At 45.6% G+C, this 15,440-nt stretch overlaps 1 protein-coding gene across 8 annotated transcripts in view; it reads right to left on the bottom strand.

The window, feature by feature from the left end:
• UBR5 (ubiquitin protein ligase E3 component n-recognin 5) overlaps positions 1 to 3,891 on the bottom strand; it is a 102,225-nt gene extending 98,334 nt beyond the window's left edge. For 5 of the 8 annotated variants that reach the window (XM_084848985.1, XM_084848990.1, XM_084848987.1 and 2 more), the window contains exon 1: positions 3,516 to 3,891. In XM_084848985.1, the coding sequence (XP_084705111.1) occupies positions 3,516 to 3,577 (62 nt within the window). In that variant the 5' untranslated portion in view covers positions 3,578 to 3,891. The remainder of the gene's footprint in view (positions 1 to 3,515) is intronic. The other 3 variants (XM_084848991.1, XM_084848993.1, XM_084848992.1) reach the window with 3 other exon arrangements.
• Between the last annotated feature and the right edge of the window lie 11,549 nt (positions 3,892 to 15,440).

Raw genomic sequence — 15,440 nt, 5'->3', positions numbered from 1 at the left:
TAAAATGATCCACAGTCAAACTGCGCAGTTTCAAGGTTGTAATTAACTTTTTTCATGTGACTAGCCCTAGGAAGTGTGTGTATGTGCCTATATACCACAGTCTATTTGTAAACAGAGGAGGAAAAGTAAAAAGGGAAGTAAATTAAAACCAAATCTGCCCAGATGGCATATCTCCCCAAAATCGGGGGAGTGGGGGGGGGGACACCTATACCCCAATATACCCATTGCTCGTGCCATGCAATCTCCATTCATTTCAAAGGGACTAGAAGTAGAAATCTCATAACATTAAAATGAATGCAGAATGTGGACCACATCCTTTGTTATGAATTCTTGAAAGCTCAGAAGACACAGATTCCATATAACAATTCTTCTTTAAAAACATCTGAACAGGGAATAGATTGTCTTTAGAGTGTTGTCTCTAGAAGCCAAAGACTAATACAATATCCAGACCTTTATATCTCAACGTCATAGGATTTCAACAAAACAATACATACAGCTGGAACCAGACTGATAGTTGAATTTAGGTCCCACTGAAATCAATGACAAGTTAGTCATGACTCAAGTCCCACTGATTTCAATGGGAACTGTGTTTCACTAACTTAGTCTGGGTCAAACCCATAGTCTCTAAATGTCCACAGCAGCCTTCCTCAACATGGTGCCCTCTAGATGTTTTGGACTTCAACTCCCATCAGCCCCAACCAACATAGCCAATGGTCAGGAATGCTGAAAGTTGTGGCCCAAAACATCTGGAGGGCACCAGGTTGGGAAAACTGGTCTACAGAACATCCTGAACAAGCTAAGCATCTTTCAAACAGTGACACGGGATTTCGGGAAGGTATGGCCAGTTCTAAGGACAAAAATATACATTAGGGGAATTGAAGGGATATTGTCAAAATCAGTTTTCCATATCAAGATGGACATCATTCTGCCATGATGCATAGTATCACTTAACCCATGTTGTGATGTCATGACATTATGCATTCCCCTGCCAGTTCCACACATCATTGTTGACTACCACTGATAGGGCCAGGAAAATACAATGGCAAATAACTACATGTTATCTGGGGAGACAAACTATTTGAGCCAGCGATACAGTTTTGTCAGGTAGTTTTGCTAGATAAACCTACCCCTAAAACACATCATTTGTTTCAGGGGTAGGTTTACCTAGATTTCCACTCTCAAGTCACCATGATTAAAAGCCACAGATGTTACAACAAAGAATTCTAAAGCAAAAGGGTCTGTGATACTAAATATCTCTATGCTTTACAGAATATACCCAGAAGGTAAAACATTTATTACTCATCTGCTTCTTTGGTGTCAAGAGATCAAGATATATTTTCCCCTATTTAAAAATAACCTAATATGCAACAGATAGATTTTAATCATAAATTGGTGGGAACAATTTTGACAGTACAAGCAGTCATATGGTGTTGTAGTGTCAAAGTAAAACTAAGGAGGCCTAGTTCAAATCACTACTCACACATGAAACTCACTGTGTGACCTTGAGCCAGTCACTCCCTTTCAGCCTAACCTACCTCACAATGTTGTTGTGAGGATAAAATGAGGAGAACCATGCATGCTGCCCTGAGCTTCTCTGCAATGAACAAATCAAAAAGTCTATGAAATAGACAAACATGTTCCACCCTTGTGAACAATGATCAACCACCATAAGAAAATTGTCATAATGGACTGCTGACATAAATGAACACCATTTTCTTTACAACTTACAATGCAGGAACAATTTCCATATTTCTAACGTTAGATACTTTTTGCTAAGAAGCTATGGCTGTTAACCACCATTTCATATGGTGGTTCATACATTTAAGTCTTCATTAAAAGAAGAATCTTAACTAGTATCTTAGAAAAGCTAGTGCTGGGTAAAAATCTTTTCTTTTTACCATTACAACTTCATAAACACTAAGCTTAATATTTTAAAAACAACATGTCACATTCATAGCTGTTACTGAGGCTGCAGCCAACCTCTCAGCACATGATGCCAGCTGCAGTGTAAAATGTGTCACCAGGTCATTCAAGAGGAAGAAACCACACCCAACCAAGAAACTGTAGACTGCAGCCCCTACTTCTAGTCTAAGTTCAAGCACATTAGTTGGTATAAGATGTAATCCTCATACCAAACTATATCACTCATTCAATATTTAGCTTTTCACTTTCTATTGACAGCGTTTTCAGCCATGTTTTTCCACGACAAATTGTTAACTCTGCAACCCCATGTAAATTCATCTGGGAATAAGCACCACTGGACACAGTGGGATTTCCTTCTGAGTAGATATGCATAGGATTGTGCTGCACAATACCAGTATAGGCTTGGACCACATTCTAGTAGAATGAAGATCCAGAGAGTCTAATCAGAGAAATAATGCCTTTCTCTGAAGCTATTTAACAAAAAGAAAGATATTCTACATGTTAATTTTAACAGAAGTACTTAAGGGTTGTACTACAGAAAGCTAAATATTAAAAGAAATCTCACAAAGGTAGTAGTTCAAGCTTTCCATTACATTCCAAGTCTAATATATTTATCAGCTCCAAGGCTGCCTATCCCAATACAATCTGCAATAGGTTTCCCACCTGCATTAATACCAGACACAATAACTGGCAATTTATTTTACCTTTTCCCATTTGCATTGCTCCCCCTTTTTTATTTTCTTGCTTTAGTCATGATTAGCGACTTCTTCTAGAGAAGACAGGGAAAGTCCTTTTTCTACTAAATGCAAATGTATATTTTTCTACTAATTTATATTTTTCTACTAATATGCAAATTTAGATGACCCTTTGTAACATTCCAAGAAATGAAATGCCGATCGTGGTCAAAGACACCCATGGCGCCCAATTTTAAAAAACATATAAAACCAGGAAATAAGCAACACGGTGTTTAGCGTGTGATACCCACATCGCCACACCACAGCAGGGCACGGCATCGCCCGAGACCAGATCAACCGAAGTTTTACCTACAGTGCAATCCTGTCCATACCTACTCAGAAGTCAGTTCCAATGAGTTTAATGGGGCTTACTTCCAGCAAAGCAGGCATAGGATTGCAGCCTTAAGGTCGGTGAGAGGAACTGGAGGGTCAAGCTCACCCCACCCTTCGCAAACCCAGAGACAAAAGCCAATTAACACGTTTCCACCCGTCTCTTTTCCATATTTGCTCTGAACGGCTCAATTCACGGGGGGCTGCGCCTAAATAAGCGTGCCTCGGGCTGCCTGCACCTCCCCTTTGCCACCCACCGTAAAAACGTCCATGCACGACGGCGCAGCGCCAGCACTTGCACCCACGCGGCGATCCCTATTTGCGCTCACAGCGTGGGAGAGGCGGCGGGAGGGGATAAAATTCCGGCCCACAGATACCGGGGGGGTCTCCTCCCAGGCCCCTCTCCAGCCCTTCGCTCTCGCCGCCCACAACACACGGGGCTCCTCCCCTCACGCAGGGGCTCCTCCCTCTCTTCTTGTTCTTCCTCCCCTCCCCGGGGGGGGTGACTGGCCTCCCCTCCCTCCTCACCGGTCATTGAGCTGGTCCTCGGTGCCCGGCAGCGGGTGCACCACGAAGTGGATCGATGTCATGTTTCGCTCCCCCTCCCTCGAGGGAGGCGGGCCGGGCGCACAAGGAGGAAATGGAGGAGGAGGCGGAGGGGGGGTAGGAGGAAGGACGGACGAGGGGGGGCTTGGTGTCTCCTTCAGGGTGTCGCTGGGTGTCTCGGTCACACTCGGGAGCCTTCGCTCCGCGCGAGGGAAGCGATAAGGCGGGGCGGCACGGGACGCGGGCACGGGGAGGTCGCGACGACGGCGGGAAAAGGGTTCGGTCAGCACCCCACTCTCACACGCGCCGCCATCTTAACTTCCAAGCGGCCCCTCTCTTCCCTCCCTCCTTGCGCCGCGCCGGGGACAGAGGGAGGGGCGGGACGGCTCGCGTGCGCCCGCGAATGGCAGGGGGCCGCTCACTAGCAGAACGACAGCGTCGATGTAAAGCTGGCGGTGATTGGTCGGCGGGGCCAGGGCCGGCGCGGTTGCGTCAGACGTGCGTTTTGAGGCGGGGGGAGGGCCAGGTCGCCTGTGCGCGCGCGCAACTTTATTTCTGGTGCGGAGAGGGGTGGGTTTAGCAGAGGATGCGCGTCAGCGCTGCCTGCTCCCGCTGGGCGGGCAGGGAGAGAGGAGGATGTGCGGGCAGGGGCCGCGCTCAGCTCTCTGCCTCTGGGCCTCTGAGGAGCGGGCAGATAGCTTTTTCCTTCTCCTCAGAAGAGACTGTGTTAGGACCCGTTGATTCAGACCACAGAATCGAGAGGAAACCATTTTCCTGGACTGTACCGAGAGAGAGAAGGGCACAGTGGGTCGTATCCGATGTTAGTCCTGCTTAGAATAGACTTAAGTTAGACTAACATAGGATGCAACCCTTTGGACGCTGCCTTGTACTTGAATGCTCCCCAACGAAAAAGGTCGTTGAGAAACTAGCTTGTCATTGGAAAGCGCTCAGGATAGCCTTTTCATTTATGCCCTGTTTTTCTGTATTTATTTTATTATTATTAAATTTATTAATCGCCCATCTGGCTGGTCACCCAGCCACTCTGGGCGATGTACAACATACAATAAAACAGTTTAAAACAAAATTCTATAATAAAAACATTTCCTAAAATACCCTAACCCACCCCAAATGCTTGCCTGAACAACCACGTTTTTAATGCATGACGGAAGCTCATTAAAGAGGGGGCATGACGGAGTTCCCTAGGGAGGGAGTTTCACAGAGTGGGGGCCACCACAGAAAAGGCCCTCTCCCTCATCCCCACCAGTCTAGCTGTCCTGGCTGATGGGACAGAGAAAAGGCCATCCGAGGCTGATCTTGTTAAGCACCCTGTCTGGTGCTGCTGGAGGCGCTCCTTAAGATAGGCTGGGCCGGAGCCATGTAGGGTTTTAAAAGTCAAAACCAACTCCTTGAATTTGGCCCGGAAAACAACTGGTAACCAGTGCAACTCCTTCAGCACTGGAGTGATGTGATCTCGTCGGCGGCTGCCTTTAATCAGGCGAGCCGCCGTGTTCTGTACCAGCTGCAGCTTCCGAACCGTCTTCAAGGGTAACCCCACGTAGAGCGCATTACAGTAGTCTAAACGAGAGGAGACCAGGGCATGTACTACCGATGGGAGCAGATGGTCGGGAAGGAAGGGGCGCAGCCGCCGTATCAGATGGAGTTGATACAGCGCTGTCCGGCTCACAGCTGACACCTGAGCCTCCCTGGACAGCTGGGAGTCCAAAATGACCCCCAGGCTGTGGACCTGGTCTTTCAAGGGTAGCCGTACCCCATTCAACACCAGGTCAACATCCCCCAGCCTCTTGTCTCCCACCAAAAGTACCTCGGTCTTGTCAGGGTTCAGCTTCAGCTTATTCCTCCCCATCCAGCCTGTATGTCAGGTTTTTAAAATTTTGCCTTGATGAATGCGTGATCGTCTAAATATGTAGCTGTGGAGGTTTTAAAATTTATATATATATTTCTATATAACTTAATAGCCAAAGCTCTGGGTGGTTCACAAAAAGCCTGAGGTACTGTCCATGCAAACCTTTCCCAGTAGATTCTGCTGATTGTGTAAAATGTTCTCTGTGTGTGACTGTGGTAGGCTAGAGATCTCTCTCCATGCCCCAGTCCACCTCCAGTTGTGAGGGGCAAACCCTAAATAAAGATGAGAGCAAAAATAAAATTATTCAACCTTTAGTTCTTAAACATGGTGGGATTAATTCTCTCTATTGAATGTGTAACTATCCCCTTTCTCCCTTTTCCATGGGTTTTAGAACTGCTTTTTTTAATTCCAGTTCCCTAAGGGATGGGATCTGTTGGCAATATTGGAGGAAAGTGTGTACATCTTAATGTGCATTAGAAACAGTTTTCTGACTCATTATTTTGGTACGTAGGCAGTAGGAGTGTCTGTGTCAGTGAAAAATGAACAATGGCTCTGGTGAAAACCTGTTCTGTTGCAAAGGAGAGTAAAATAGAGTTAAGTGTGGCTAGATGGGGTGAAGAGACTTGGGCAAAACTAGTGGCATCCTGGAGCATGGGTACGTCAGTTACCTGAAAGAGACTATTAGTCCATCTACAAGTCACCCTGATCAGCTACCTCACTACTCTGTCCCAGGTGTGTGTTTGCATGTATACAAGGCCAACCTGAGACATTCTGCTGCCTGAGGCTGAACTAAGTCAAGGTGCATGCATAGTACCCAAGGGTGGAGGCCTGTTTTGTGCTGAGTCTCTGCTGTTCTATGGCTCTGGATAGGGTCTCTTCAATACTGGGCTGTATAGGTCAGGTTCTGGAGTATGAAAAGGCCCCACCATGAGCCTCTCCACCTGTGCTTCCCCAGTTAGCTCAGAGTCCAAGACTCCTAGACTGCACACTTGGTCTTTCAGGGGGAGTGCAACCCCAGCTAAGACCAGTTGTAAGCCTCCATCCAAAGGAGTTGGTTTCCAACCCACAGTACCTCCGGATTAAGTTTAAGTACGTCTGGATTAAGTTTCAGCTTGTTCACCCTCATCCATCCCAAAACAGCCTCCAGACACTGGTTCAAGAGTTCCACAGCATCCCTGGGAGGTGCAGATGGAAACAAGAGGTAGAGCTGAGTATCATCCACATACTGATCACATTTCAGCCCAAACCCTCTGATGACTTCCAGCAGCGGTTTCATGTAGATTATTCTGAATATGGAATCAATGGCACTAAAATAGGACTTCAGTTCTTCTTGTGGGAGGCCTGTAACCTTCTTCACGCTGATCTCTTTATCTGCTGGGTTTTATTTGCTTATTACATTAATTTCCAGTTACCACCTTTCTTCTGTGATGGAACTCAAGACAGTATATATAGCACTCCCACACACTGACCAGACTCAAGCCTGCTTAGCTTCAGCAAGCTTGCTGCATCATGTGCCTTCAGACCAGGCTGTTGGGTTGCATGTTGCAGGTGGCACTCTTCCATTTTTCTTCCCTCCCTTACTGGCCCTGGATATTTCCCTGTCAAACTGGTTGTTTGTAGACTTCTGCTGGGTGTGTTTATACTTTGAACTGCTAAGCTGCAGGGGTAAACAACTTGTGGCCCTCTAGATGTTTTGGCCTACAACTCCCATTAGCCCTAGTCAGCATAGCCAATGGTGATACATGATGGGAGTTGTAGGCCAAAACATCTGGAGGGCCACAAGTTGCCCACCCCTGCTTTTAGGGGAGCCCTGAAGCTTGTAGCTGCAAGTGTTGTTGCCCTCTTGACTAGGGGGCCATGGAGGCTTCTGACAAGGGGAGGCCCTGCTGACTCTTGAGAGTGTGCTCATGCATTGTGTTAGGACAGACTGGGCTCCGTGACATGCATCATGGCTAACGTCTGTTGCTGCATGTTGCTTAGTGCCTTCCTTCTAGGGATACTGTGGGGGCATCATTGTAATTGGTGTGTGGCAGTGCAGATATGATACTCTGGGAGTGTATGTAACTAGTACTGTCTCCTAGCTGAGCAGAGCACAGGAAGCTGCTCCAGATGGTCTAGGGGCTATACAAGCAAGCAAGCAAGCTCCCAGAGAGAGAGAGAGCAGAGCAAGCAAACAGAGGGAGCAAACAGGAGTTCGGCAGGGGAGGTCAAGGGGGAGGCCCTTAACAAAAAAATAATAATTTCTTTTTCTTGTAACACACACTTCCATACCAGTGGGACTCTGTTGTTAACCTCCAGTGAATAGAGGACAAAACACAGGCTATCCCAGTACAATCAGAAAGCCAGAATCATAAAGGGAATAGAGACTATGAAAGGAAAAGACTCTCTACTGGCGGTGACCTGCAAGGTCTGTGCAATGTTTGTTTTCTTGCCTGATATCAACATGGCCTACACATGCAACAAGTGCAAGCTGATTATGCTGTTGGAAGAAAAAGTAAGAGGACTGGAGCAGCGAGTGTCAACCCTCCAGGGAATAAGAGAAGACAAAGAGTTCTTAGACAGAACAGTGGAACTACAGCAGAAAAGTGAAGTACAGAAACTAGAAGAGCAACAGCAAGCTGAGGCAGAAAAGGAAAATGCTGAGGCAAGGAAAAATGAAGTAGAGGATACTCCTTAGAAAAGGGTGACAGTTAGGAACAGAAGAACTAGAAGCCAGTCTACACCAGTGAAAGCAGTGAAACTATGGAACCATTTTCAGGTACTGGAGGATGAGACTGGGGGACAGCCTGCAGAGGAAGAATTACAGGGGACCCCAGATGAGAGCGAGCAAGAGGCTGAAGGTCAGTCAAGCAGAGGCGATGAAACCCAGGCCTACAACAACAAAAAGGGAAAAGCAGTAGTTGTGGGAGGCTCCTTGCTGCGTGGGATTGAAATCCAAGTATGTGGTGAAGATCCATGGATTCGCCAGGTATGCTGTCTCCCAGGAGAATGGATTAGAGACGTGACTGAAGGGTTGCCTACGCTCATAAAGCCCACTGACTGGTATCTCTTTCTTCTCATCCATGTGGGAACAAATGATTCTCACCTCGAAGAAATCACATCAGACTTTGAAGCTTTGGGAAGGAAACTCAAGAACTTTGGGGCCCACATAGTTTTCTCATCCATCCTTCCAATAGTTAGAAAAGGGATAGAAAGGGAAAGAAAAATACTCTGGGTATCTCTCATAGTGATATGATATCTCATAGTGATATCTCATTCATATCTCTAGTGAATGACTAGCTACATGAGAGATTTGGATTCTTAGGACCATGGGCTATACTTCTTGGAACTGAACTGTTGGCAAGGGATGGGTTGCAGCTCACAAGGGCTGGGAAGAATATGTTTCACCACAGCATGAAGAACTTCAGGAGAGCATTAAACTGAACCTTACGGGGGAGGGAGACGTAAAGTTGGGGTAACAATGGATGAAGGCTCATGCACCACAGAGGAGAGAACAGCTCCAATAGTGCCCAATAGTAGTCTTCAAAAACATGTAGGAAGAAAGCCAGACTATAAAGCACGTGGTCTTCGATGTCTATATACTAATGCCCAGAGTATGGGAAACAAACAGAATGAACTTGACCTCTTAATACGGGAGGGAAATTATGACTTGATAGGTGTAACTGAAACTTGGTGGGATGACTCCTATGAGTGGAATGCAGCAATTGATGGATATTCCTTGTTCAAAAAGAACAGAAGGGGAGGTGGAGTTGCACTATATGTTAAAAACACATATCTCTGCACAGAAATACAGGAGGATGGGCTTGGTAGCCCCATCGAGAGCATCTGGGTTAAAATAAATGGAGCAAAGAATAAAAGGAACATGGTGGTCGGAGTCTACTACCAACCACCCAATCAAGGAGAATACAAGGATGAAACTTTTGAAAAGCAAATTGCCAATGTTTCAAGGAAGCATGATGTAGTAATGGGGGACTTCAATTTCCCCAATATTTGTTGGGAGACAAATTCTGCAAAACATAGCCCCCCCAACCCCAAGAAATTCCTGACTTGTGTTGCTGATAACTTACTCCTACAGAAAGTGGAAGAAGGAACTATAGGATCGGCTATCCTTGATTTGATCCTAACCAACAGATTACTAAGGGCGCGATCCTATCTAGATAGGCGGCTGCCTCCGAACTTGGAGGCGGCCGCCTATCCAAAGCAAGCCAGGAGAAGCATGGGGAGATTGTTCCCTCTGTGCCTCTCCTGCCCTGCTTTTTCTGCTAGACAGCCGATTGCAGCTGCCTAGACATGGGGGGGCCGAGCAGGAGAGAAGGCTGCTGTACACATAGGATGTGTTGTACTTGCAATTCCACTCTCCCCGCCCCGGAGCGCCCCCAGCCACGCTCCACGCTCCTCTTCTTAGCACGGAGGATGGGGATTGGGGGGGAGGTCAGTTTTTCGGGAACTGACCTCTGAGTGCAGGTTCTGAGGTCAGTTCCCGGAAAACTGCATATCCTATGGCTATCTAGCTGCTGTCTAGCTACCATAGGATTGCTCCCTCTGTGGATAAAGTAGCAGTTACGGGAAGTCTGGGGGAAAGTGACCATGTTATACTTGAGTTCTTGGTTCTAAGGGAAGCAAAAGCTGGGTGTAGCCAAATGCGTACCCTGGATTTTAGGAAAGCCAATTTTAATAAACTCAGAAGAATGATAAGTAAGATCCCATGGCAAGCGACACTAATGAGAAGAGGAGTCCAAGATGGGTGGGAGTTTTTAAAAAAGAAAATTCTAAAGGCACAATTACAAACAATTCCAACAAGAAGAAAAGGTGGAAGACAACAGAAGAAGCCAATGTGGCTTCACAAAAAGCTTAGAGATGACCTGAAAACAAAAAAGGACACATATAGGAAGTAGAAGGGAGGCCAAGCTACAAAGGAAGAGTACAGGCAGGTAGCTCAGCATTGCAGGGATGGCATCAGGAAGGCTAAAGCTGAGAAAGAGCTGAGGTTAGCGAGGGATGCTAAAAGCAACAAAAAGGCTTTCTTTAGATACGTGCATAGTAAAAGACAGAGGAAAGAAATGGTGGTTCAGGTATTAAATAAGGATGGCAAAATGATAACAGATGACAAAGAAAAGGCAGAGGTGCTCAATTCCTACTTTGGCTCAGTCTTCTCCCGAAAGAGGGTCTATGAGCCCCCTGGCAAAGGCGAAGTACAGGCTGAAGGGGCAGGATTGCAGCTTGAGATCGACGGGCATATGGTCAAGGAACACCTCATTACTTTGAATGAGTTCAAATCTCCAGGGCCAGATGAACTGCATCCTAGAGTCATAAAGGAACTGGCAGAAGAGCTCTCAGAACCACTGTCTATTACCTTTGAGAAATCATGGAAGACGGGTGGAGTGCCAGATGATTGGAGGAGGGCTAATGTTGTCCCTATCTTCAAAAAGGGCAAAAAGGAGGAACCTGGGAACTACAGATCAGTCTGACATCAATCCCTGGGAAAATTCTGGAGCAGATTATAAAGCAATCAGTAAGCACCTTGAAAACAATGCAGTGATTACTCAAAGCCAACATGGATTTGTCAAGAACAAATCCTGCCAGATTAATCTGATATTGTTTGATCAGGTAACCTCCCTTGTGGAGTGTAGGAATGCTGTGGACATAATATACCTCAACTTCAGCAAAGCTTTCGACAAAGTGCCCCATGATATCCTGATGAGCAAACTAGCTCAAAGTGGGCTAGATGAAACAACTATCAGGTGGATCCACAGTTGGCTACAGAATCGGACTCAAAGAGTGCTTTTCAGTGGGATCTTCTCAGGCTGGGGAGAGGTAACAAGCGGGGTGCTGCAGGACTGAGTCCTGGGCCCAGTGCTCTTCTACATTTTTATTAATGACTTGAATGAGGAGGTGCAGGGAATGCTGATCAGATTTGCAGATGACACAAAATTAGGCAGGATAGCTAATACCCTGGAAGACAGAAACAGAATTCAAAGTGATCTTGATAGGCTGGAGCACTGGGCAGAAACAACAGAATGAAATGTAATAGGGATAAATGCCAAGTTCTGCACCTGGGAAAAAGAAACCAAATGCACAGTTACAAGATGGGCGATACTTGGCTCAACAGTACTACAAATGAAAAGGATCTTGGAATTGTTGTAGATCACAAGCTGAATATGAGCCAACAATGTGACGTAGCTGCAAAAAAGGCAAATGCTATTTTGGGCTGCATTAATAGAAGTATAGCTTCCAAATCACGCAAAGTACTAGTTTCCGTCTACTCAGCACCAGTTAGGCCTCATCTTGAGTACTGTGTCCAGTTCTGGGCACCACACTTGAAGAAGGATGCAGACAAACTGGAGAGGGTTCAGAGGAGGGCAACGAAGATCACGGACTGGAAACAAAGCCCTATGAAGAGAGACTGAAAGAACTGGGCATGTTTAGTCTTGAGAAGAGAAGACTGAGGGGAGATATGGCAGCGCTCTTCAAGTACCTGAAAGATTGTCACAGAGAGGAACGTTGTCTCGGTCATCCTACAGTGCAGGACATGGAATAATGGGCTCAAGTTACAGGAAGCCAGATTCTGGCTGAACATCAGGAGAAACTTCCTGACTGTTAGAGCAACATGACAATGGAACCAATTCCCTAGGGAGGTGGTGGGCTCTCCCACACTGGAGGCCTTCAAGATAAGGCTGGACAGCCACCTGTCAGGGATGCTTTGACTTGGGACATCTCTACACCAGCCCAAAATCCTGCATTTAAAACAGGGTTTTCTGCTTCCATTTTAAATGCAGGATCACAACAACTCCCCTTTTTCATGTGCTTCCTTTCCTCCCACCCCCTTCTCCCTCCTCCCCATATCTGAGTCTTCTATTATCTTTCATTGATCTCGGTCCTCTTCTTGCCGCTTTTACTCTTTTCATGGAGGAAACTGAAGCGGAACACAACAGGGTAATTTGATAGCTCATTATCTGCGATCTACTTAAAAACAAAACAAAGGGCATTTAGCGCAGGAGACACCTTGAATGATCACAGCATCACATAAAGGGCCTGCAAACTTCCATGAAGGAGCAACCTCAGTTGCAGGATAAAAGCTCAGTGTGAAGACGCTCTTGGAGTCCTGCACTGAGCAGGGGATTAGACTCAATGGTCTTATAGGCCCCTTCCAACCTTACTATTCTATGATTCTATAACCACTTCATTTGTTACACTTATATCCTACCTTCTTTCCTCTTTTAAGGAGCCCAAGTTGGTGTTCCCGATCCTCTTTCTCTCCATTTTATCCCCACAACAACCCTGTGAGGTCAGTTAGGCTGAGAGTCAGTGACTGACCCAAAGTCATCCAGTGAGCTTCATGGCTGAGTGGGAACTAGAACCCGGATCTCCCGACTCCCAGTCCAACACTCTAGCCACTACACCACATTGCCTCTCCTTTCTATCTTGTTTCTGCTGGTGTTTCTACTTTGCTGTTGGGAGTGCATGAGATTGCAAGTATGAAACACAGGGTGGCAGACCTTTGGTTAAAGCTCCTACTGCCAGCCACTAACTAACCCTTAGGAGAGGCATTTCAACCTTGTAGAATGGGGGGGAAATGTGCAAATGCAGGAAAACCATTGAATGACTGGTGGTCAGGTGAAAGGGGGTGTGGCCAGGAAAAGGGGTGTGGCCAGCTGGGCTGGACTGGGACCCCTATGCCTAGCAGCCACCAGTCTAACATGACAATAGGAACAGTCCGCCTTTATCTTTGCTTTCAACATGCATATACATTTGGTTGCTCACAAGTAAGTCTCACTGAGCTCAGTGGGCCTTACCCCCAAGTAGGTGTTCATAAGATCGCAACCTTAGGAATGCAGCCTTACAAATTCTGGAATACCTGGTTTTATTTAAACACATTTGGCATGGGTCATATTTATGCACACAAGGGTAGTAACATCTTGATTAGGGAGAGGAATCTGAGGCTGCAATCCTGCACACTTATGTGAGAGTAAGTCCAACTGAACTCAATAGGACTTATTGCTGAGTAGACGTGCATAGGATTAACTTCTAAATTATCTTCTTTAGAATATTTTAATATAGACAGAAGAATATTTTATTCTGATTGTTTAAACAGCTCTATCGCTTTGTTAGAAGAGAGTTTTGTTCACTTTATTTGTACTGCCAACTCTTAACCTAAAAAACTTGCTTTTTATATCTAGTAGTGGCATTAATAATTTTGGAGAGTAGAGCTACCAACTTAGTAAGCAAACGATGATGCCAGTATCATGCTTGTCGGCTTGGGAAACAAACAAATTTGATTGCAATTCAATGTAAGAATAATATTTGGTGATCATTAACTTCTCAAAACAGCTTTGAGTATAGATAACTGAAGTTAAGTTGGTAGGAATCATATGACAATGCCCTTGGCAAAGTCCCAAATTTAGCAGTCATAAGAAAAGAAAAATGTGCAAAATAAATGCAACATCTCAGCCAGTTTGTTTTCTCTTAAGAAAAAAATACCAAGTAATGGCACAGCCCCCCACCCCAAACTGTGTGGTTTGGACATAGTATGTGGTCTTGGAAATGTGAAGTGTAGTCTGGGAAATTGGGTAGCATGGTTACTAGGAAAATGCACTAAAATGCATTCTATGAAGCAATTTATTATTCCACCACAAATCAGCTCGAAACTGCTGCACACTTCCTCCTTTAACTCAAGGCTACTTAATAGAGCATGGAGACAGCAGATTGTCTGATGGCCTGGAAGCAGTGATGTAGTGGTAAATCTTGAAGTGCCAACACTCATCATGACAGTCCCCATAACCACATCCTCAAACAGAGTTCAAAAATACAGGCAGCTATCAACAAATCAGTTCTAGCAGTTTTAATCTCCACCATGAGCAGGTCTTTTGTAAATCTAATGGGTCTTAGTTGCGCAACCAAGTCACCCCAAAATACTTTGAATAACTACAGAGAGCTATAAATCGTTGCTGAGAAAATAGCTTCTCCCACCCCAAAACATACTGGTGCTTCATCCCTGCAAGCCCTGGCTCCACTAAATCACTGAATCCAAGAGACAAATTGGAACACAGGTTTACCTGGCCAGTTTTTGCTCACTGAGGCCTGGAAGGGCGAGTTTACCTCTGTAATGTGTAGGGGAATCTGCTGAGATCCTTCTGTCAAAAATGTTCTTACCCTGTGGGGAAGTTTTCAAATCTCTTGCCAGCCCTTCCAGCCCACCAATATTTGTTTTAATTTCAATTTCTATGATTAGAATAGTATATCAAACTTAAGCAATTTTGCATGAATGTGTTTATTTTGCATACTAATGTCTTCAGATTCCAAGGTTTAGGATTAAAAAACAATTTGAAATGTTATGGTAAGAAACAGAAAAGAATGCTGTGGAGGTTGTGGAGAGATAGGGGCTGTTCACACAACATACTAACCCACACTTAGTGGTTGAGTGTGGGTAGGTTTAAATCATGGGTTGTTTGTTGAACTGCGGGTTATAGTGTTGTATAAATGCAGCCAGGGTGACTAGTTAACCGTGCAGTGTGGCTTATTTTTCTCAAACAAGCCACCTTGAGAACCCATGTTTTGTTGTTCATTCAGGTTGGTTAACAAGCCACACTGCATAATTCACAAGCCACCTTGGCTGCATTGAGACAACACAATAACCCACCCTGCAGAAAACATGCATTCAGGCAACACACTACCCCTTGGTTCAACAAACAACCCACAGTTCAAAACAACCCATACTCCAAAACAACCCACACTCAACCACTGAGTGTGGGTTAGCATGTTGTATGAACAGCCTCATAGACTTAGGCAGATCAGCTGCATGAGAATGTGAATGCGGGATTTCATGCTTCTCAGTCCTTGGCATCTCAGGAGGCCCTCAGGAGCCTGGGCATGGCTGCCACAACCCCGGTTCAGAAACCATGCAGAAAACACTGGGGCTCAATTTCCACCCCACATATGGGAAGGAACTGGAGAAGCAAAGAGCCAATCACATGAGGGGGAAGGGGAGGAAGCTGGCAAAGCTATATGGTGCCTATAGACTCAGGCTGGGGGATTTGGAAACTAAT

This window comes from Heloderma suspectum, chromosome 4 (genome assembly GCF_057233095.1).
Source record: "Heloderma suspectum isolate Gila_16-S chromosome 4, 16-S_ref, whole genome shotgun sequence".
Classification (NCBI taxonomy): Eukaryota; Metazoa; Chordata; class Lepidosauria; order Squamata; family Helodermatidae; genus Heloderma; species Heloderma suspectum.
The sequence above is the reverse complement of the archived record's forward strand: the minus strand, read 5'-3'. Positions and strand labels throughout refer to the sequence as shown.